Here is a 25573-nt window from a genome sequence, read left to right on the forward strand (position 1 = left end):
AGATCTCTAGTCTTTCACATTCTGTTGTTTTCCTCAATTCTTTGCATTGGTCACTGAGGAAGGCTTTCTGATCTCTCCTTGCTATTCTCTGGAACTCTGCATTCAGATGGGTACATCTTTCCTTTTCTCTTTTGCCTTTTGTTTCTCTTTTTTTCTCAACTATCTGTAAGGTCTCCTCAGACAACCATTTTGCCTTTTTTGGATTTCTTTTCCTTGGGGATGGTCTTAATCACCGCCTTTTGTAACTTCACAAACCTCCATGCATAGTTCTTCAGGCACTCTGTCTATCAGATCTAATCCCTTGAATCTATTTCTCACTTCCACTGTATAATCATGAGGGATTTGATTGAGATCATACCTGAATGGTCTCATGGTTTTCCCTACTTTCTTCAATTTAAGTCTGAATTTGGCAATAAGGAGTTCATGATCTGAGCCACAGTCAGCTCCCAGTCTTGTTTTTGCTGACTATATGGAGGTTCTCCATCTTTAGCTGCAAAGAATATGATCAATCTGATTTCGGTGTTGACCATCTGGTGATGCCCATGTGTAGTCTTCTCTTGTGTTGTTGGAAGAGGGTGTTTGCTATGACCAGGGCATTTTCTTGGCAAAACTGTTAGCCTTTGCCCTGCTTCATTTTATAGTCTAAGGCCAAACTTGCCTGTTACTCCAGGGATCTCTTGACTTCCTACTTTTGCATTCCAGTCCCCTATGATGAAAAGGACATCTTTTTTGGGTGTTAGTTCTAGAAGGTCTTGTAGGTCATCACAGAACCATTCAACCTCAGCTTCTTCTGCATTACTGGTCAGGGCATAGACTTGGATTACTGTGATACTGAATCATTTGCCTTGGAAACGAACAGAGATCATTCTGTGGTTTTTGAGATTGCACCTAAGTACTGCATTTCAGACTCTTTCGTTGTCTATGATGGCTACTCTATTTCTTCAAAGGTATTCTTGCCCACAGTAGTAGATATGATGGTCATCTGAGTTAAATTCACCCATTCCAGTCCACTTTAGTTCACTGATTCCTAGAATGTCGATGTTTACTCTTGCCATTTCCTGTTGACCACTTCCAATTTATCTTGATTCATGGACTTCACATTCCAGGCTCCTATGCAATATCATTCTTTACAGCATCAGACTTGACTTCCATCACCAGTCAAATCTACAGCTGGGTGTTGTTTTCCCTTTGGCTCCATCTCTTCATTCTTTCTGGAGTTATTTCTCCACTCTTCTCCAGTAGTATATTTGGCACCTACCAACCACGGGAGTTCATTTTTCAGTGTCGTATTTCTTCCCTTTTCATACTGTTCATGGGGTTCTCAAGGTAGGAATGCTGAAGTGACCTGCCATTCCCTTCACCAGTGGACCATGTTTTGTCAGAACTCTCTACCATGACCCGTGCACCTTAGGTGGCCCCACATGGCATGGCTCATAGTTTCATTGACTTAGACTGATCCATGTGATCAGTTTGGTTAGTTTTCAGTAACTGTAGCACAAAGAATACTCAGAGAAATAAAGGACAAAACACCCCCAACCAAGTCTAAGACACAAACCCATGCAAACATGAAGCTCCATGATCCTATCCAAACAATCTTATATTCACAGGTTCTCAACATCTTTTGAGAGCAAACAATCCAATCAACAGAAAATGGCTCTACAAGTATCAGACAAAATAGACTTCAAGTCAAAAACTGCTGTAAGGACACAAAGTTAGACACTGTATATTAAAAGTCAATCAAAACAATGTAAATTACAAATCTATACATATGTGATACATGAAGTAAAAACGACAGATTTGAAGGGGAAAACAGGTGTTATTAAGTTAGAAACTTCAGTATCTTACTTCCAGTAATGGATAAAATGACTACTCAGAAATTCAACTAGGAAATAGAGGACCTGCACAACAGTATTTAAAATAATTAAAACAGGAAAAAAAAAAAAAAAAAAAAACCTAACAGATACAAAAACAACAGAATATACAATTTTCTCAAGTACACACAGAAGATTATCCAGAAAAGACCATATATTAGGCCACTTAAGATATTTAAAAAGATTGAGTGAATTCTCTGGTGTTCTGGGTTTGCACCTACAGAGGCAACAGCACTCACCCAACAAAGGCCACAACATATCACAAAACATGGACTGCAGCAAAAGCAGCAGAGTGGCATAAGCGGCTACATTAAAACACAAACAAACAAACACATGTCTAATCAATAACCCAACTTTATACCAGGTCAGGAAGCAACAGTTAGAACTGGACATGGAACAACAGACTGGTTCCAAATAGGAAAATGAGCACATCAAGGCTGTATATTGTCACCCTGCTTACTTAACTTATATGCAGAGTACATCATGAGAAATGCTGGGCTGGAGGAAACACAAGCTGGAATCAAGATTGCTGGGAGAAATATCAATAACCTCAGATATGCAGATGACACCACCCTTAAGGCAGAAAGTGAAGAACTAAAGAGCCTCTTGATGAAAGTGGAAGAGGAGAGTGCAAAAGTTGGCTTAAAGCTCAACATCTGGAAAACAAAGATCATGGCATCTGGTCCCATCACTTAGCTCTGGGGTTTTGATAAATGTCCTTTACCAGGCAGAAAAGTTCCTATTGTGTGTTCTTATCTTGAAAGTTAGGGTTTTCATTCCAATCCCAAAGAAAGGCAATGCCAAAGAATGCTCAAACTACCACACAATTGCACTCATCTCACACGCTAGTAAAGTAATGCTTAAAATTCTCCAAGCCAGGATTCAGCAATATGTGAACCATGAACTTCCTGATGTTCAAGCTGGTTTTAGAAAAGGCCGAGGAACCAGAGATCAAATTGCCAACATCCGTTGGATCGTCAAAAAATTAAGAGAGTTCCAGAAAAACATCTATTTCTGCTTGATTGACTATGCCAAAGCCTTTGACTGTGTGGATCACAATAAACTGTGGAAAATTCTGAAAGAATGGGAATACCAGACTACCTGATCTGCCTCTTGAGAAACCTGTATGCAGGTCAGGAAGCAACAGTTAGAACTGGACATGGAACAACAGACTGGTTCCAAATAGGAAAAGGAGTACGTCAAGGCTGTATATTGTCACCCTGCTTATTTAACTTATATGCAGAGCATCATGAGAAACGCTGGACTGGAAGAAACACAAGCTGGAATCAAGATTGCCAGGAGAAATATCAATAACCTCAGATATGCAGAAGACACCACCCTTATGGCAGAAAGTGAAGAGGAATTCAAAATTGAGCCTCTTGATGAAAGTGAAAGAGGAGAGTGAAAAAATTGGCTTAAAGCTCAACATTCAGAAAACGAAGATCATGGCATCCGGTCCCATCACTTCATGGGAAATAGATGGGGAAACAGTGGCTGACTTTATTTTTGGGGGCTCCAGAATCACGGCAGATGGTGATTGTAGCCATGAAATTAAAAGACGCTTACTCCTTGGAAGCAGTTATGACCAACCTAGACAGCATATTAAAAAGCAGAGACATTACTTTGCCAACAACAGTCTGTTTAGTCAAGGCTACGGTTTTTCCAGTGGTCATGTATGGATGTGAGAGTTGGACTATAAAGAAAGCTGAGCCCCAAAGAATTGATGCCTTTGAACTGTGGTGTCGGAGAAGACGCTTGAGAGTCTCTTTGGACTGCAAGGAGACCTAACCAGTCTATCCTAAAGGAGATCAGTCCTGAGTGTTCATTGGAAGGCCTGATGCCGAAGCTGAAACTCCAATACTTTGGCCACTTGATGCGAAGAGCTGACTCATTTGAAAAGACCCTGATGCTGGGAAAGATTGAAGCTGGGAGGAGAAGGGGCCGACAGAGGATGAGATGGCTGGATGGCATCACCACCGCGATGGACATGGGTTTGGGTAAACTCTGGGAATTGGTGATGGACAGGGAAGGCCTGGTATGCTGCAGTCCATGGGGCAGCAAAGAATGGGACATGACTGAGCAACTGAACTGAACTTTACACCTTAAAGAAAAAAGGGGCGGGGAACGCAAACCAAACCCAAAACTAGCAAAACAAAGGAATAAAAAGTAGAGATAAATAAGAAAACAGTAGGACAACAGAGAAAAAGATGAAAGCAAGTTAGTTCTGTGAAAAGATCAACAAAATCAACAAGCCTCTAGTTAGACTGAGGGGGAAAAAAGGAGGCTCGAACTACCAAAAATCTGAACACACTTAATAACAACTGAAGACACTGAGTTGGTAATCAGAAACCTCACAGTGATAAAGAAAAAAGCCTAGAAGGAACCTCCCAACTCCCCAACTCATTCCATAAGGACAGCATAACTGATATCAAAGCCAGACAAAGATACAAGAAAACTATGGATCAATATTCCTGCAAACCAAATTCAGCAGCATATCGAGACAGTGCAGCACATTAAAACTATGACCAAGTGATCCAAGGATCAGGAGGGTGGTTCAAGACACAAAAATCAATCCCAATTGATGTAGTTTAAAAGCATTTGACAAAATCAACAAACTTTCAAGATAAGAACACACAAAAGAAACTTCCTCTGCCTGGTCAAGGACATTTATCAAAACCCCAGAGCTAAGATACTTACTGGCAAAAGCTCCTTTCCTAAAATCAGAAACAAAGCATCGATGCCTTTTCCTCCTCATGGATTTAACTCTCTACCAGAGCCTTAGGCGAGAAGAAAGGCACACAAACAGGAGCGAGTAAAGCTAAATCTATCTGCAAATAAAATGACCGTATTTCTAAAGAATCTGCAAAGAAGAACTATTAAAGGTAACAAAAATTTAGCAGAGTTGCAGAATACAAGATCAACAGGCAAAAATTAATTTTTTAAACTATACCAGCAATGAGCAATCCAAAAAGGAGAATTAAGAAAATGATTCCACTTACAATTCAATCAAAAAGAAAAACATACTTAAATACTGCTAAAATGGCAATACTCCCCCAAAAGATCTACAGATTAAATAGAATCCCTATCAGAAATTACAGCTTCCTTTTTGGTAGAAATTGACAGTGTGATCCTAAAATTCATATGAAAATGCAAGCAGCCTACTTTAGTCAAAACAATCTTGAAAGTGAATTTGGAGTACTCTGTCCAATCTCAAAACTTACTACAAAGCTATAGTAGTGTGGACCTGGAACAGGGTGGAGAGTCACAGCCAGGGAGCCACGCGGACGTCCAGATGCGCGCCCGTGCTCTCTGTGAGCGCCGTCGTGTGTCTTTGTGACCATGTGGACTGTCGCCCGCCAGGGTTCCTCTGTCCACGGGATTGTCCCAGCAAGAACACCCAACTGGGATGCTTTACCTCCTCCACGGGATCTTCCCAAACAGGGATGGAACTTGCATCTAATGTGGCTCCCACACTGTGGGGGATACTTTACCACCCAACCACTGGGAAAGCCCCCAAAACCCAAACACCTATGGTCAAATAATTTGACAAGGTTGCCGAGACCATTTGTGGGGAAAGAATAGCTTCTTCAACAAATGGAGATACATACAATGAATGAAGCCAGACCCTTACTTTATACCATACACAAAGATTAACTCAAAATGGATCAGAGACCTAAATGTGAAGAGCTAGCACTAAATAACTTAGAAGTGAAGTCTACAGAATGGAAGAAAATATTTGCAAGTCACATATCTTATAGGAGTCTAATATCCAGAATATTAAAAAACTCAATTTAACAACAAAAGACAAACCATCCAGTTAAAAAATGGGCAAAGGGCTTGAACAGATATTTATCCAAAGACAGACAAATGCTCAAAAATCACACAAAAAGACGCTCACTATAAGTCATCAGTGAAATGTAAATCACAACCACAATGAGACTACTACTTCATACACACTACAATGCCTACAACCATAGCAATTTTAAAAATGGGAAATAACAAGTATCAGAATGTAGAGAAACTGGAACTCTTTGTACACTGCTAGTGGGAATGTAAAATGATGCAGCCACTGTGGAAAATATTTCGCAGTTCCTCAAAAAAACAAAAACAAAATTACCATTGGTTGTTGTTCAGCTGCTAAGTCATGCCCGACTTTTTGCAACCCCCAAGAACTGCAGCACGCCAGGCTTTCCCATCCTTCATTATCTCCCTAAGATTGCTCAAATTCATGATCATTGATTGAGTCGATGATGCCATCCAACCATCTCGTCCTGTCGCTCCCTTCTCCTCTTGCCCTCAGTCTTTCCCAGTACCAGGGTCTTTTCTAATGAGTCAGGTCTTTGCATCAGGCGGCCAAAGTACCTGTCAACTCCACTCCTACATATATATCCTCAAAGTTGAAAACAGGTATTCAAATACTTGTACATGGATCTCTGTAAAGTACAATCCACAAATGTGCAAACAACCAAGACAGCTGTCCAACACTGAATGGACAAACAAAACGCAGTATTACTCATAAGGAGGAATCAAGCACCTTTGGGACTGACAGATACACACCATTATGTTTAAAATAGATAACGAACAAGGACCTACTGTATAGTACAGGAACTCTGGTCAGTATTCTGTAACAATCTAAATGCGAATGAGAAGGATACATGTATAACTGAATCACTGATACATGTATAACTGAATCACTTTGCTGTACACCTGAAACGAACATAATATTGTTAAACAGTACTCCTATATAACAAATAAAACTAAGTTAGTGTTTGTTAGAGGCTGGAAAGGGGCTGGGTGGGAAATGACTCCCTTTAATGGGTACAGGGCCTCTGCAGATCGAGGTGTTGGGAGCACAGCACTGTCAATGGACTAAATGGCACTGAATTCTATGTTTCAGGATGGTTCACTCTGTTCCACGAGTAAGGTACCAGGCAGCCACTGTGAGTGCCGTGAATACCACACGGTGGGACGAGGAAGAGTGGGCAAACCGAGAGCGGGGGATGCTAGGAACTGAGACAAAAAGACACTGGTGCTGCTGGCAGGCATGCATCTCCCAATTCTTCTAGGTACCAAGATGAAACATAAAGTGAATTTTCTCAATCTGAGAGCAGCTGACAATCCTTTTAAAACAATCTAACATCAAATCCAAAAGGCGACAGCCATTTCATCACGATAAAACACTTCAAGTTCTAAGTTTTACCCTAATATGATCTGGTCCTCCTTCAGACTGGCTCCTCACTTTTCTAATTGAGGCTGAGAGAAATTAAACAACTTATCCAAGATTACAGAGTTAACAGGGAATGGCTGGTTAACAGGCTGGAACAAATTAGAGTGTAAGTCTTATCTCTAATTAAATATTTACATTTTTGGAGAAAAACTAACAAACCTTAAATACTTGTTAAGTGCCTAATATTTTCTCCCTTTTTCTAAACTTAGTCCTCATAATCTTGCCAGATAATATTTTTTTTTAATAGTTGAGGAAAACAAGTAACTGACTTTCGCAAGCTCACATATTAAATGGTGGAGCTAAGACTGGAACCCAGATATATCTAAGTCCAAAGTCTACATTCCACTACACCACACCTATCATATAAAAAAGAAATGGGAAAGTGCCAGTCCAAAAGCTTAATTCAGATTTGAGAGCTGGTTCATTTCCACCAAGTCTCGAAGGTTCAAGTGCCAAAAAAGCAGCTCATTTATGTAAGATACTAAAAGACCACAAGAATTATTATTTCAAGAAAGTGAATTCTTAATCTAAAACTGCAGCGAACATTCACACCATCATTATTCACAGTAGCTATTTAAAAAGCAGATCAAGTGATGAACAATCTGTTTAGATCAAATGGAGTATTTTCACACAAAGGAATGAAAATATTTATACATGCTACAACATGGAGTAACCCAAAAAATTTTGTGCTAAGTGAAAGAAGTCAGACTCAAAACAGAAAACCTCACATATTGTAAGTACAAGTCTGTATACAACATGTCAGAAAAGACATATCTACACAGACAGAATTACACACTTAAAAACATGTGTATTTTAAACTATCGATATGTAAACTGTGCCTCAATAAAACTGTGTTAATAAAATAGGTATTGCAGCACGGAGTCATAAAGGCCAGTAACTCAAACTACCCAAACGCCCACCAGTAGTAAAAATAGATAAACTGTGATATATTCCCACAATGGAACAGTACATAGCAATGAAAATAAACAGTCCATAACAAATCCAACACAGAAGAATGTCACATAATGGGGAGCAAAAGAGGCCCTACACAGAGTACAAAACGAATTACTCCACTTACACAGAACTCAAAAATTGGCAAAACTACTTTGTGCTGTTCAAAGTAACAACAGTGGTCACACTCAGGGATGGCTGACTGTGCTGTTTCTTGATGGGGAATGTTTACGAGACTGGACTTGCTTTGTGGATACACAATGCTGTACACTTCCATAAGTGTGCTTTTATATATGTATGGTGTATCTTAATAATCTCTTAAAAAAAAAAAAATTACCTGTAATCTACCTTCCCTCGCCCCCGGGGGTTGGGGGAGAACCTGAGAAATACCAAACGTCCTCCAAACGTCCTTCAATCAAGTAACAGTTAAATAAACACGGAACACCTACGTGTGGCAGTCACAGCTGGAAGCCCATGAAGTCACCCATCTCTTTCTCTTTCTCTTAGAGAATCAATCCCACTGCTAAAAACATGTTGGGATTTGAGTGGAAACTAAGGTTTTCACAGTGTAGTTTGCAAACTCCTATGGGTCCCCAATACTCTTTCAAGAAGTTTTCAAAGTCAAAACTGGTCACCAAAAAACCTGTTGGGATTTTGATTATACTGCACTTACAGATCAATATGGGGAGAAATAAAATCTTAAAAATGAATCTTCAAACTCATGAACAAGGCACACCGCTTTTTCAGTTCAGTTCAGTCGCTCAGCCATGTCTGACTCTTTGCGACCCCGTGAATTGCAGCACGCCAGGCCTCCCTGTCCCTCACCAACTCCCGGAGTTCACCCAAACTCATCATGTGCATCGAGTCGGTGATGCCACCCGGCCATCTCATCCTCTGTCGTCCCCTTCTCCTCCTGCCTCCAGTCCCTCCCAGCAACTTAGGTTTTATTAATAACTTCCCTCAGCAGTGTTTCGTACTTTTCAGTGTATACTTGACATCTTCTGTCACATTTCTCCCTAAGTAATTCATACTTCTGGTACTATCGTAAGCAATATTTACACACAAATACAACTGATTTTTGTATGCTGATCTTGTTTTCCGTGGGATGACTTCAAGAGGCCTTGCAGCTTTTGGACCACTGTCCTGAGACCACACGACATGAAAATGTCTGAACTGAAAGACCACTGATGAGAATGGCCCAAATGAGAAATAACAAACAATTGTCTTTTAAACCACTAAGCTTTTGGATGGTTTGTTATACAATATATAACTGACACAAAAGTTTATAGTGAGAGTCTCAGTAAAGAAAATGGGGTTTAGAAATTCTCAGAGTTAAAGTTACAAACAGAATCAGTCAATAAGAAGGTAGGATATTGGGAGTCTAGGATCAAACAAGCCAGTCACATTTAAGGAGATATATAAGCAAAGGACAGACTCTCAGGAATTCTCAGTAGGGAATTAACTGTACTAAAGCTAAAGGGACTACTTGCCTGGGTATATTAACAGTTAGATCAACCCGGCTAGTTTTAATTCAGAGGAGCTTGATCCTTCTTGGGACTGAAAAGATAAGGGGTCATTAACTCAGAGCTAATTTCTTTGTGTCAGAGGATCTTGCCCACCCACAATCTCGGTGTAAGGATAAGATTATGTCCACAGGTCGAGACGAGTATCTCTTAGGGGTTTCCGATTCTTATCTGCTGAGTGGAGGTCTGCCCACTCAGGACCCTGGGCCTCTTCTGCCAGGGTGTTCTGTTGCAACTCTCAACTGGTTGTGGAGGAAAAAGGATCTCAATATAACTATTATATATAACAATTATATCTACTACTACGGGCAGGAATCCCTCAGAAGAAATGGATTAGCCATCATGGTCAACAAAAGAGTCCAAAATGCAGTACTTGGATGCAATCTCAAAAACGACACAATGATCTCTGTTCGTTTCCAAGGCAAACCATTAAGTATCACAGTAATCCAAGTATATGCCCCAACCAGTAACGCTGAAGAAGCTGATGTTGAACGGTTCTATGAAGACCTACAAGACCTTTTAGAACTAACACCCAAAACAGATGTCCTTTTCATTATAGGGGACTGGAATGCAAAAGTAGGAAGTCAAGAAACACCTGGAGTAACAGGCAAATTTGGCCTTGGAATATGGAATGAAACAGGGCAAAGACTTAATAGAGTTTTGCCAAGAAAATGCACTGGTCATAACAAACACCCTCTTCCAACAACACAAGAGAAGACTCTATACATGGACATCACCAGATGGTCAACACAGAAATCAGATTGACTATGTTCTTTGCAGCCAAAGATGGAGAAGCTCTATACAGTCAGCAAAAACAAGACCAGGAGCTGACTGTGGCTCAGACCATGAACTCCTTATTGCCAAATTCAGACTTAAATTGAAGAAAGTAGGGAAAACCACTAGACCATTCAGGTATGACCTAAATCAAATCCCTTATAATTATACAGTGGAAGTGAGAAATAGATTTAAGGGCCTAGATCTGACAGATAGAGTGCCTGATGAACTATGGAATGAGGTTCGTGACATTGTACAGCAGACAGGGATCAAGACCATCCCCATGGAAAAGAAATGCAAAAAAGCAAAATGGCTGTCTGGGGAGGCCTTACAAATAGCTGTGAAAAGAAGAGAAGAGAAAAGCAAAGGAGAAAAGGAAAGATATAAACATCTGAATGCAGAGTCCAAAGAATAGCAAGAAGAGATAAGAAAGCCTTCTTCAGCGATCAATGCAAAGAAATAGAGGAAAACAACAGAACGGGAAAGACTAGAGATCTCTTCAAGAAAATCAGAGATATCAAAGGAACATTTCATGCAAAGATGGGCTCAATAAAGGACAGAAATGGTATGGACCTAACAGAAGCAGAAGATATTAAGAAGAGATGGCAAGAATACACAAAAGAACTGTACAAAAAAGATCTTCATGACCCAGATAATCACAATGGTGTGATCACTAACCTAGAGCCAGACATCCTGGAATGTGAAGTCAAGTGGGCCTTAGAAAGCATCACTACGAACAAAGCTAGTGGAGGTGATAGAATTCCAGTTGAGCTAGTCCAAATCCTGAAAGATGATGCTGTGAAAGTGCTGCACTCAATATGCCAGCAAATTTGGAAAACTCAGCAGTGGCCACAGGACTGGAAAAGGTCAGTTTTCATTCCAATCCCAAAGAAAGGCGATGCCAAAGAATGCTCAAACTACCACACAATTGCACTCATCTCACACGCTAGTAAAGTAATGCTCAAAATTCTCCAAGCCAGGCTTCAGCAATACGTGAACCGAGAACTTCCAGATGTTCAAGCTGGTTTTAGAAAGGGAAGAGGAACCAGAGATCAAATTGCCAACATCTTCTGGATCATGGAAAAAGCAAGAGAATTCCAGAAAAACATCTATTTCTGCTTGACTGACTATGCCAAAGCCTTTGACTGTGTGGATCACAATAAACTGTGGAAAATCCTGAAAGAGATGGGAATACCAGACCACCTGACCTGCCTCTTGAGAAATCTGTATGCAGGTCAGGAAGCAACAGTTAGAACTGGACATGGAACAACAGACTGGTTCCAAATAGGAAAAGGAGTACGTCAAGGCTGTATATTGTCACCCTGTTTATTTAACTTATATGCAGAGTACATCACGAGAAACACTGGACTGGAAGAAGCACAAGCTGGAATCAAGATTTCTGGGAGAAATATCAATAACCTCAGATATGCAGATGACACCACCCTTATAGCAGAAAGTGAAGAGGAACTCAAAAGCCTCTTGATGAACGTGAAAGAGGAGAGTGCAAAAGTTGGCTTAAAGCTCAACATTCAGAAAACGAAGATCATGGCATCTGGTCCCATCACTTCATGGGAAACAGATGGAAAAACAGTAGAAACAGTGTCAGACTTTATTTTTCTGGGCTCCAAAATCACTGCAGATGGTGACTGCAGCCATGAAATTAAAAGACACTTACTCCTTGGAAGGAAAGTTGTGACCAACCTATATAGCATATTCAAAAGCAGAGACATTACTTTGCCAACAAAGGTTCATCTAGTCAAGGCTATGGTTTTTCCTGTGGTCATGTATAGATGTGAGAGTTGGACTGTGAAGAAGGCTGAGCGCCGAAGAATTGATGCTTTTGAGCTGTGGTGTTGGAGAAGACTCTTCAGAGTCCGTTGGACTGCAAGGAGATCCAACCAGTCCATTCTGAAGGAGATCAGCCCTGGGTATTCTTTGGAAGGAATGATGCTAAAGCTGAAACTCCAGTACTTTGGCCACCTCATGCGAAGAGTTGACTCATTGGAAAAGACTCTGATGCTGGGAGGGATTGGGGGCAAGAGGAGAAGGGGACGCCAGAGGATGAGATGGCTGGATGGCATCACTGACTCGATGGACCTGAGTCTGGATGAATTCTGGGAGTTGGTGATGGACAGGGAGGCCTGGTGTGCTGCGATTCATGGGGTCGCAAAGAGTCGGACACGACTGAGTGAATGATCTGATCTGATTATATATAACAAGATAAACTTATAACTGTGTCAAGATGGTTCTGATATGTTGAATCATAATAGGCAAACTATTATACACCTATCTTCTGTATATGTAAGGGACAGAAAGACTCATTGACCTGATTGATAAAACATCCCATAACCAATAGGAACTGATAATCAAGGCTAAGCCCATGTCACAATCCACACTAGTCATGAGGTATGTCTGCACGTCTAGGCAACTAGAATAGAAGGGAAGAACCATCGGAGGCCTGGATATTTGAAGTAGAAAAAAGTCTGAAGGCTACGGGGCATTCCTAACAAGGAACAAGTTGTTGAGCAGATCTTTCTCACCCTGAGAGGAATAATGTGGTTCCTGTCACCTTAAGATAAAGGGCTAGGAAGGAAACAGAATAGATAAAATGTCTATCTAGTGTACTGTCAGCCTCTTGAGACATAAGCATTACAATAGTCAGAACTTGAGTCTCAGAAACCTGATTGTGTGACTCTGTGTATTTCTATAATTAGCTCTACTTTGTTTTCCATAAATAATTAGTAAAGTCCATTTTGAAATATTAATATTAGTCGATCTCAACATATTTAAAAAAGTCAGAGAAAGCAAGTCCTTTGCTTTTTTAAAAAATGAAAACAAAACTAGATATTTAAGCCAACTTTAGAAGAGTATCATTGTGAAGACAATGTTTTTTGTACATCCTTTGTGCAGAAACTCAAATGGTAAAAATTAAGAATTTATATACCACCACAGGAAAAGAGAAATACTCTGATGAAAACAATCTAAATAAATCCCTAGATCTGATTAACTCATTTGGTGATTCTGTCTAGGCAATCTTTTCCAAACATCACTACAACAGGAAGAGTAACTAAAAACAGCAAAATGATATTAAATAAAGGATGAAGCCCACACTTTAATACAATCAAAACTTTAAACAACCAGGATTCCAAACTGTTTCCTCCAAGCTCTAATTTCATGAGATATTCTTTAAGGGAAAAAAAGGAGGGGCTGTCTTACATGCAACTACTGTGTGTTGTGGTATCTACACTGCACACCACCCAGAAACAAAGTCTGTGAGATCAGAATTAGCAGGTAAAGTAACACTGGGATTATCAGTAACTACACTGGAGCAGACCATTCCTTAACCTTCACTGTGTCACACTGTTAGAATGTCTTCACCCCACACTTATTTACCACACAGCCTAGTATCTAGGATGGTGCTGGACACACAGCGAATGCTCAACCATCACTTGCTGAATGAACTATTCGCGAGGCAATTTTCTACTGCGTTCTAGACACATCCACCAGGGTTAAATAAACACAGTAGGCACAGGGACCTAATGCACTTCTTTACTACTATTTCAGCTTGAAAAATGACCATGGCACTTTGCAATTTAATAATTTTAAAACAACAGCAGTTCCTTTTTTGAGTGTGCATTATCATTTATTCAAACATGTCCAGAGTTCTCACCTTTAATCGAAGGAGAGAACTTAATTTCCAAGTTGTTTGGAGTAAGAGTAAAAATAATCCTGAAAACATCTTTTCAATACTAATGAAACAAAGAGATATCTTTAGAAAATCGTCTCCATTTCTATATTCAGTGATCTAGTTGTAGAACTATAAGACACTTACATACCTATATCTGCAGCTCAGAGCTGAACGACTACTGTAATAACTGAACTTACAGAGACTGAGATGGGAGTTGGAGAGGATTTCTTTGAAATTTTATAAGCTTAACAACAGTTACTTTTTATTGAGTCTTTACTGGATTCAGTTTACTAGATTATTTGCAATAAAAGGCAGAATTTATCCCATCCAAGTACTAACCAGGCAATAAAAGGCAGAACTTGAATTCAACCCCTGAGCTGTAACTGCAGATCCAGAGCATTTATCTAGGGGATTAAAGTGGGGCTTAAAGACTGACTCACCCATAATGCAGGTGTTTCTCTGTTTTAAACTTTAGCACAGATGACTTACAACGTCGTCAAGTTAGTGCCAGGTGAGCAGCAAAGGGACTCATTTTACACACACCCACCCCCACCGTACTTTCTCAGGTTCTTTTCCATCATAACTAGACACTGACTATACTTCCCTGTGCTATACAATAGGTCCTTGTCGGTTACCTATTTTATATATAGTAGTGTGTATCTGTTAATCCCAAAGTCCTGATTCCACCCTCCTTTCCCTTTTGGTAACCATAAATTTAAGTTCATTTGTATCTTTTTTTTTTTTTCCAGATTCCACATATAAGCAATTATCTGTTATTTATATTTGTCTGACTTACTTTACTTAGTATGATAATTCTAGGTCTACTCATGTTGCTGCAAAAGTCATTATTTCATATGTTTTTATGGCTGAGTAATATTTCAGTGTGTGTGTGTGTGTGTGTGTGCACCCATGTGTGCACATACACTGGAAAATATACATATATATATACATACACACACAATCACAATACACATCTTCTGTATCCATTCATCTGTGGAGGGACACTTGGGTTGCTTTCATCTCTTGGCAACTGTAAACAGTGCTGCGTGACACTGGGCATGTGTATCTTTTTGAATTAGAGTTTTCATCTTTTTCTGATAATACACCCAGGAGAGGCAGTGCTGGATTATGATAGCTCTATTTTTAGCTTTTAAACAAACATCCATACTGCCCTCCACAGTGGCTGCACTAAGTCACACTCCCACCAATGGTGTGGAAGTGCCCCCCTTTCTCCACACTCTCCCCAGCATTTACTATTATAGACTTTCAGATGATGGTGATTCTGACCAGTATGAGGCAGTACCTCATTATACCTTTATTTCTATTTCCCGAATAATTAACACTGATGAGCATCTTTTCATGTGCTCGTTAAGTCATCTGTATGTTTTTTTCAGATAAATGTCTGTTTAGGTCTTCTGCCCATTTTTTTTATTGTTTTTTTGATATTGAGCTGCATAAGCTGTTTGTATTTTTTGGAAATTAAACCCTTGTCAGTTGCAGATTTGCAAATATTTTCTCTCAGTCCACACTACTATCATTTACATAAGAGGATGCTTTTTGCTTACCTTCTCTGAGTTTTATGGTGTCATATCTGATATTTACATTTTTAGCCAATTTGAATTTAAGTATAGTGTGAACCAGAAGATATTAAATTAAGAAGAGATGGCAAGAATACACAGAAGAACTGTACAAAAAAGATCTTCACGACCCAGATAATCATGATGGTGTGATCACTGATCTAGAGCCAGACATCCTGGAATGTGAAGTCAAGTGGGCCTTAGAAAGCATCACTACGAACAAAGCTAGTGGAAGTGATAGAATTCCTGTTGAGCTAGTCCAAATCCTGAAAGATGATGCTGTGAAAGTGCTGCACTCAATATGCCAGCAAATTTGGAAAACTCAGCAGTGGCCACAGGACTGGAAAAGGTCAGTTTTCATTCCAATCCCAAAGAAAGGCGATGCCAAAGAATGCTCAAACTACCGCACAATTGCACTCATCTCACACGCTAGTAAAGTAATGTTCAAAATTCTCCAAGCCAGGCTTCAGCAATATGTGAACCGTGAACTTCCTGATGTTCAAGCTGGTTTTAGAAAAGGCAAAGGAACCAGAGATCAAATTGCCAACATCTGCTGGATCATGGAAAAAGCAAGAGAGTTCCATAAAAACATCTATTTCTGCTTGATTGACTATGCCAAAGCCTTTGACTGTGTGGATCACAATAAACTGTGGAAAATCCTGAAAGAATGGGAATACCAGACCACCTGATCTGCCTCTTGAGAAATCTGTATGCAGGTCAGGAAGCAACAGGTAGAACTGGACATGGAACAACAGACTGGTTCCAAATAGGAAAAGGAGTACGTTGAGGCTGTATATTGTCACCCTGTTTATTTAACTTATATGCAGAGTACATCACGAGAAACGCTGGACTGGAAGAAGCACAAGCTGGAATCAAGATTGCCGGGAGAAATATCAATAACCTCAGATATGCAGATGACACCACCCTTATGGCAGAAAGTGAAGAGGAACTCAAAAGCCTCTTGATGAAAGTGAAAGTGGAGAGTGAAAAAGCTGGCTTAAAGCTCAACATTCAGAAAACGAAGATCATGGCATCTGGTCCCATCATTTCATGGCAAATATATGGGGAAACAGTAGAAACAGTGTCAGACTTTATTTTTCTGGGCTCCAAAATCACTGCAGATGGTGATTGCAGCCATGAAATTAGAAGACACTTAATCCTTGGAAGGAAAGTTATGACCAACCTAGGTAGCATATTCAAAAGCAGAGACATTACTTTGCCAACAAAGGTCCGTCTAGTCAAGGCTATGGTTTTTCCTGTGGTCATGTATGGATGTGAGAGTTGGACTGTGAAGAAGTCTGAGAGCCGAAGAATTGATGCCTTTGAACTGTGGTGTTGGAGAAGACTCTTGAGAGTCCCTTGGACTGCAAGGAGATCCAACCAGTCCATTCTGAAGGAGATCAGCCCTGGATATTCTTTGGAAGGAATGATGCTGAAGCTGAAACTCCAGTACTTTGGCCACCTCATGAGAAGTGTTGACTCACTGGAAAAGACTCTGATGCTGGGAAGGATTGGAGGCAGGAAGAGAAGGGGACGCCAGAGGATGAGATGGCTGGATGGCATCACTGACTCCATGGACGTGAGTCTGAGTAAACTCCGGGTGTTAGTGATGGACAGGGAGGCCTGGCGTGCTGCGATTCATGGGGTCGCAAAGAGTCAGACACGACTGAGCGACTGATCTGATCTGATAGTGTGAAGAAGTGCTCTAACTTCACTGATATACATGCAGCTGCCCAGCTTTCCCAACCCCACTTGCTGCAGAGACTGTCTTTTCCTCACTGGATATTCTTGCCTCTTTGCTGAAGATTAACTGACCACAGGTGTATGTGTTTATTTCTGGGCTCTCTATTCTGCTCTATTGATTCATGTGTGTTTTTGGGTCAATACCACTGTTTTGACTGTAGCTTTGTAGTACAGTCTAAAGTATGGGAGGGTTATGCTTCCAGCTTTGTTCTTTTCTCTCAGAATTGATCTGGTAATTCTGAATCTTTTGTGGTTCCATATTTATTTCTTTGATTCACCTTCAATTTCCTTTATCAACGTTTTACAGTTCTCCACATTTAAGTCTTTTACCTCCTTGGTCAGGGTTTTTCCTGGATATTTTATCTTTCGGAGGCAATTTTAAGAGGGAATTTTTTTTATTTTTACTTTCTCTTTCTGATATTTCAATGTTAACATAAAGAAATCTGTTAGTACAACAGGTTTCTGTATGTTACTCTTGTATCCCACTACCTTGCTCAATTTATCAACTCTAATAGTTGCTGTGCAGAGTTTATTTGCAATAAAAGACAGAAATTGAATTCAAACTCTGAGCTCTAACTCTAAATCCAGGGCATTTAACAAGTGGATTAAAGTGGTACTGACTGAGACTGAATTACCCATAATGCAGTTTTAATCTCTCCTCAATGCAAAACTTTACATAACATGCCAACTTCTGGTTTAAGAAATCGACACAAAAGATCAATTAAAAAGTCATCTACAACAGAGTTCTTAATTTCCACCACATTCTGTGAGTTCACTGCAAGGCAACCCAAAATAATGTCTTTAGACTCAGGAGATATTCTAGCTGACAGATGCAGGTTGTGGCTTTTGTCTTAATAGAAGTTGCTGTTACTTGTCACCTGTCACAACATTCCCCCCACATCCTAAAATTTCCAAAATGATCTCTGAATAAGGAACACAAGAGCTTCCATTCTTGGCAGACATATTCTAATTTCCAAGTATCAACAGCAACAAAACCCAAAACTTCCTAAACAAAACAGTCATGCAAAGCCTTCTACACAAAAACCTGCCTAGTATGAAATACTTCTGCCTGGTATACTATGAAATGAAATACTAGCAGATTATAAAATTCAGAGGAAAAAAAGAAACCTGGTCACTGATACCTAATTACTCACAGAGTAATCAAGTTACTGGTTCCTAACCATACTACCATTCTTCTAAATGGCATAAATTCAGGTTTTACACTGGACCTGTACATGCATACTGCAAAGCATTCTTTAAAAGAGAAAAGTCCACATTGAGGATAATATGTATTCATATTACATATATACATAATAAATTAACTGATTAATACTTTAGGACTGGACCAAGATTAGACAAAGTAAATTAAATATGCTTAAATGTATCTTTGTTTTAGTTTTAAGAAGGATGCGATGTATTTGAACGCAGTATTAAGGAACAAAGTCAATAACTAGGAAAAAAATTTAATAAATGAGCAACTGGCTCAACATGGTATGGGCAATTTTAATAATCCAATCTGCAAAGCCAGAACAGTCTTTTTAAAAAAGTGTTAAAAAAAAAAACTGAATATTAGCTTCCCTTCAAAATCCAGATAAGAATACTTTTAATACATATATCTGGTTTGCTATTTGAAATAACCTAATGAGCCCATTTAATTATTCACCAGGCTGCAATCTTAGAACACTTTTCTTTCTGCATTCTTCAAAATGCATTTATGACTCTCCACAAGAATCTATACTGTACTCTGTATACCGTGTATCATTCTGCTCTGGTATTTTACTGAAAAACCAAGTAACTTTAAAAATTACAATAAAGTGACATCAACTAATCTGATTTCCAATTATTAGGTTTTTAAATAATACTAAAATGTTCCACTTGCCCAAACCTGCCACTACTTAAATATGGCCTATCTATTCCAACAGTTCATTACTAAATAAGTCACTTTTAAATTGGAGCAATTTGAATGATCAGGTTGAAGCTCATTCTATTTTCTATCAGATTATAAAGTAGTCACGTAAGGTTTGAGTGCTAAGAAGGACCCATCTTACCTTTCTCAGTTGATACTTTTTCTATGCATCTGAAAGAAAAGAGAATCAAATGGTAAATGAATAATCTTGCACATTTTCTTAAAATACAAACATTTATCCTTTTCAGGTTCATCTCCAGAGTGATACATCTAGAGCAGCACTGTCCAGCTAAACTTTCTGCAATGATAAAAAATATTCAACATCTGTACTGTCCAATATGGTAGTCTCCTGAGCGACTGAAATAGCTATGTAGTTGAGGAACTGAATTTTCAGTTTTGATTAATATCATTTAAATAGCCACAAGCAGCTATCATATTTGATAGCACATAACTAGAGTATCATTCAAAATAGTTGTTTTTAACTGTAAAAAAAATATCGATACAAAGAAACTACGGCTAATTTTGTTGCATTAAATGGTGATAGAAGAAAAATGTCTTTATTTTACACAAATGCAGTAACTAGTGGTGCAATGAAATATTTGAGATATCCTCTAAAATACTTCTGCCAAAAGAAAAACAGGGAACAAGGATAAAGGTAGTAAGAATGGCAAAACCTCGGGAACTGTTAAATCCAGGTGATAAATACTGAGGGTTCATTATCTCTACTTTGGATACATTTTGACAATTCTCATAGTAAAAATTTAACGAACCTAAGAGAAAATCCTAAAATTATTCATTTGTTAAACTAAAGTCAAAATCTATTTTTAAAATGGCAGCAGACTGGACCTAGAAATAAATGTAACTTGAACTTTACAAATTAGATGGGAAGAGTAAAGAGTCTTGTGTGTAATAAACTGGCAGTTAAAAAAAAAGTCATTCACATGTTTTTAATTAGGGGAAATTTCTATCAAATGTTAACTGCTGAGTACAGGATGATGACTCTCCTCTACAGCCCTTACCCAAATTCAAAGTTGACCTGTCTTGGATCTTTCCCAAGACGCCAAACAGCATCTCTGAGCAGTATAAAGTTTTCTCCTTTTTTTTCTTTTTTGAAAATAAACCTAATACAAACGAAGACTCTTACAAAGAATATCGAAGCACATACTGAAGCCACAGCATAATACAAATTCTGTTCTCTTTAGAGAGACTAGATATCATTTTTCTCATCTCATTCATTTTTTTTAAAGCTTGGTATTATAATTCATTATATTTTTAATGTCCCAATTAACAACTAACACAGGAATATTGCTCATCATCCTAGCTCTAAATGAAAAGTTACATAAATCATTGTTAGATGTTGAAACACTATGCAATAAACTTTCTGAAAGCCTATGGGAATGGTTCTGTGTGTCCTTTACCAAGATCACTGCAAAAGGAAAACTCAGGATTTCGGGCTTATACAATTGAAGCCTTCTCTAAAGAGCCACAGAATCCAGAATTTTTTCCAATTCAGAGTATTACTGCCTCTTCATTCTCACTATCACGACCATCATCTTTCACTATCATGACCATCACCTTCTCCTTACAGAAAGAAAGTGTGAAGCAAAGGCTTACTACCATTTTACTTTCTGCAAGAAAACAAACCGCAAATGGAATTCCATATACTGGAAAACAGTGCAGTATTTGTTTCATTTGTAACCCATCTGAACCTGTAGGTTTACCACTAGGAATACTGTTCTAGCCTATATTCCTATATTCCTTATGGTGAGGAAAGAACAGCTTTTCTCAACAGCTAAGTGAGAAATTAAAAAAAAAAAAAGTATTTAAGTATTGAATTCTGAAATGCATCAGACAATCAAAGGACTTATTATCACACAGCAGGAAGAAAATAAGTCTTCTGCATTTAAGGTAATCTTACTTTAACAATTACAGTGTTTCCCTATTAGTAGAGAATGGATGTTTTAACTTCTAAATCAGAAATAAGCTGGAGTGTGTGTATGTATACACAGATACCTGTATATACCTGTATATACGCATACACAGATACCTATAAACATCTGCATTTGAAGCATAACAATCTTAACTCTGGAATTTATTGGCTAAAATACAGCAAATAAAGAGCCTAAGTCTTAGTACTAATATATAACCTTTCTTCAAATTTGGTTTATCTTTCCTTACTATTAGCCTTTAAGCTTTTAATTTAAAATGATTGTAGATTTAACTTAATGCCTTTTGCTTAAGCACATTCACTGAAAAATTCTTTTTATTCCCCTTCACAAAGAGTTCTATTCTTTTCATTAATTCCTGAGTATGTCAATGCAAATAGAAAAATTGTTATAAGATTAGGAAAGTTTATAAAGACAGTAATTGCCATCTAACTGTAAAGCTCATTCCACAAATCATAAATTATCAGCTAAAGATGAAGAAGCATATTCAAGGAGATTAAGTGATTTGCCCAAGGTCACTTAGTAAGCAGTAAAAAGCAATGCTTTTTTTCTATTTTCCCTTGTAAGAGGAAGCGATTACAATCAATCCAAGTCTATTTACTGACACTTGAAGCTACTGTACAAGTCACTTTGCTGTTTCCTTGATCAAGAAAAGCAAAGGTAGGTTAAACAGTTGATTACTGGGAATTTATTGGGAGAAACGTTATCTGGAAAACAGCTGAAATCAAGGTCAGAAGGCGCTTGACCAGGGCTCAGTGAGCACACGCTTCAAAACTTGAAATGTCTTAAAGGATGAAGTTTCTCAATTACTTTTTAAAATGTATCACTCTGAAAATCTGTAAACCGTGCATACATCTGACAAACCTCCACTAATTCATGCATCATCCCCCTTTATTGAAACCCATGTCTCATTTTTCTTTATAAATCCTGGCTCAGCGCACTACCAGACCCAATTATTTGCTAAATCAAGGTTTACAGAGCTGAAATGCTGTAGGAGTTCTTCGATTTCCAGGGTATGTAGTAAACTGAAAACGTGTAACAAAAAAATTAAAGTGAAAATTTATCAAACAATCCAATCAAAACTCTATAATTTAAAATATACAGTTAAGAAATAGTTCTGAGGCTTAAAGAACACTATGATTTTTTATGACACTGGATGAGAGAGAGATGGACTTTTAAGAATTAAGACTTTTCTTTTCTCCCCACAAGGAATACTGCCGAGAAAAAAACTGAAGGGATTTAATTAAGTCATCCTTATCCAACTTCAACTGTTGTAACGTTTACATTGTGGAAATAAAAGTACTCCGTACTTTTTTGACAGAAGTTAGGGAACATTAATAAACCATGAGAGCTGGTAAAACTAACACTTAAGATTTTCTCTAAGTAAAACTGATGAATCAGTGGGAGGGAAAGGTGCTAAGGAGATATAGCCATATATAACTTTCAAATGGGTAGGTGAAAATGGAAGAAAATTTTAAAAGATTAAGTTATTAACCTTCCTGTGTATGGTTATAGAAAAAATTAAAAATCCAATTTGGCAGAATTTACATGAAAAACTCCACTACACAGTAGTTATACCTCTACTATATAACAGGCTCCTCTGTCCCTGGGATTCTCCAGGCAAGAACACTGGAGTGGGTTGCCATTTCCTTCTCCAACTATGTAACTCCAGTAGAGGTTTGACTACTCCGTAACTACATAGAGTAGAGGTATATAACAGGCAACCTATCACTGCTCAAAACAAACACTTTCAATATTTCCTACTTACCATGCTTCGTATTAAGTGCTGCACTTAAGTCTCACAAACTCATCTCATTGAGCTTAACATTATCTCCTATAGATAATAAAACTGAGGCACAAGCAGTTTAACCTGTCCAAGGAATTTATATCCAAATAAGGCCAATGACATCTTTTCAAAATCTGATAGTAAAAACTTTAAATTTTTTGTCTATGAAATTTATTTACAACAATTATTAATCGAATCCCAACTGCAGCTCAATCATTTTTAAGTACAAATTTTTGTGTCCACAGAAATTTAATTTACACAATTCTCTAAATTATGTTAATTGGTGAAAGTCGCTCAACTGTCCGACTCCTTATGACACCATGGACTATGCAGTCCATGGAATCCTCCAGGCCAGAATACAGGAGTGGGTAGCCTTTCCCTTCTCCAGGGGATCTTCCCAACCCAGGGATCAAACCAGGTCTCCCGCAATGCGGGCGGATTCTTTACCAGCTGAAAGAAAGTGAAGTCGCCCAGTCGCGTCCGACTTTTTGCAACCCCATGGACTGTAGTCCACCAGGCTCCTCTGTCCATGGGATTTTCAGGCAAGAATACGGGAGTGGGCTGCTATCTCCTTCTCCACTTTACCAGCTGAGCCACATGTTAATCAAATAACATCCAATAATTTGAAAGCACATCTAAAACACATTATACCTTTGAATGTTACTTCTTTCTGAGAGTCTTCCAAGACACGTACGCCACGGTCACAGACTTCACTCTTAATTGTGGAGTAGGTGTGTTTCAAATTTTAAATTGACCGGGCCTGTGTAAGCCAAATATTGTCAGGATCTCTACTGGGGAGGTAGTGTGGCGGCGGCGGCCGGGGCATTTAAAATTGATTTCTCCCCTCACCTTCAGTTTTTCCTGCTTTTACTTAAAATTTTTCACTTGAAACTCAAAAAGACACAAAAGTCTTCAGCAACTAATTCCATGCCTAATGTTCTTCATTTGTACAATTTACAAACACGTGTGCTTCACTACTTTAGGCATAGAAACATTTTAATGAACCACTTAAAAAATATGTAGATTCCTGGTCATCTTGGTTCCTCTACGACCTCTCGGGAAGAATTCCTTTCATATTATTCAAAATTTTAAGGACGAAATCCCTATATTAAAACATATCCAAAAACACACACTTGTGTGTGCGCCTCAGTTTTATCTATAGGAGATAATGTTAAGCTCAATGACATGAGTTTGTGAGACTTAAAGTGCAGCACTTAATACAAAGCATGAGACGTAGGAAATCTTGAAAGTTTTTGTTTTTGACAGTCGTCAAAAAAATAAAACACGCATTTCAGAGTCTACACTTTAAATTGGCAAGCCACGTTTTTATCCTACTAATAAGTTTTTTTTTTTTTTAAGAAAACCAGTGAAAAGGAATGTGAAAATTTAGTACGTTAAAAAACAAACTGCATAACGATCCTAGTACAACTGAGATTGATCAGGAGGGAAGGGTGGGGGAACGACCTCATCCTGCGCGCTGAGAGCGAAGCCCCCGCCGCCGGTTTCCCAGCCCGGACGCCCCGTAACAGCGCAGGCCGCCGCGCGGGGGAAGGGGCAGGCGGTCAGAGGGCGCGCGGACAGCCCGGGCCGGCGGGGCCCGGCGGCAGAGGCGCGCCCCGCGGGGGCCGCTGAGGCGGGAGCGGGCGGCGGGGCGCGGGCGGGCCGGCGGCGGGGGCCGGGCGGCTGGGCGCCGAGCCGGCCGGCAGGGGGCAGAGCGGCGGCGCGTCACGTGGGGCGGCCGCTACGGGAGCCGCGAGGGCTGCGCGGGCGGAGGGGGGTCGCTCCCACCGCCGCAGAGACGGCGTTACTCACAGCAGGCGCGGGCTCCTCTTGCCCTGGGCCGGGGACGGCGGCTTCGCGGCCTGGGCCGGCTGCCCCGGGGCGTCGGCGGGCCTGGCGCTGGGGCTGCTCCTCCGCCGGCGCGGGTATTCGGCCTTCCTCCGACGGGACACGGCGGCGGCGGCGGCGGCGGCGGCCGCGCGGCCCCGGTCCCGGCCTCCCCTTAGCACGCGGCTGCTGGGGGGCCCCGCGGGAGGCGCCGCCGCCGCCTCAGGGGGCTGTGGCTGGGGCTCGGCCGCCGCCGGCCCCCCTCCGTGGTCCTGCCGCTCCGGGGGTCGCGGCTCTTCCGTCTCCCCCGGCATCGGGACACGTCCGCCCCCCCCCCCCCTGGTCCCGGCGGCGGAGGCGGCGGCCGCGGCGCTGCTCCCCCCGCCCCCCGGAGCGGCCGGCTCACTCACTCTGCGCGCCTCTCTCCCCCCTCCCCTCCGCCCGGCTCCGAGGGCGCCCCCCCCGCCCCCTGCCACTCAAGGGCCGGTAGCGCTGGCGGCGCGCGCGCGCGCCCGCCACAGACTCGCAGCGGGCCAATCAGGGGGAAGGAGCGGCTCCTTGGCCCCGCCCCTCGCGGGTTTTCACGTCGCGGCGTCCCGGGCTTCCGCCCACCCCCACCCCAGCCTTCCACCAATCAGGAAACGGCTCCAAGGGAGCGCGCGAGGTTTCCTTCCCCGCGCACCCGTTCTCACCGTTAAACGGCTGCGTCTCGCGACAATCCCAAAGTGACCTTTTTTACTCCCCCCCACCTCCG

General features: G+C 40.4%; 1 protein-coding gene across 2 annotated transcripts in view; it reads right to left on the reverse strand.

Annotated features, from left to right (window-relative positions):
• Positions 1–25252, reverse strand: part of ZFP91 (ZFP91 zinc finger protein, atypical E3 ubiquitin ligase) — a 40209-nt gene extending 14957 nt beyond the window's left edge. For both annotated transcript variants that reach the window (XM_025266004.3, XM_025266003.3), the window contains exons 1-2: positions 24805–25252; positions 19403–19431 (exon numbers count right to left, since the gene is read on the reverse strand). In XM_025266004.3, coding sequence (XP_025121789.1) covers positions 19403–19431; positions 24805–25133 — 358 coding nt within the window. In that variant the 5' untranslated portion in view covers positions 25134–25252. The remainder of the gene's footprint in view (positions 1–19402; positions 19432–24804) is intronic.
• Between the last annotated feature and the right edge of the window lie 321 nt (positions 25253–25573).

This window comes from Bubalus bubalis, chromosome 16, assembly GCF_019923935.1.
Source record: "Bubalus bubalis isolate 160015118507 breed Murrah chromosome 16, NDDB_SH_1, whole genome shotgun sequence".
Taxonomy (NCBI): domain Eukaryota; kingdom Metazoa; phylum Chordata; class Mammalia; order Artiodactyla; family Bovidae; genus Bubalus; species Bubalus bubalis.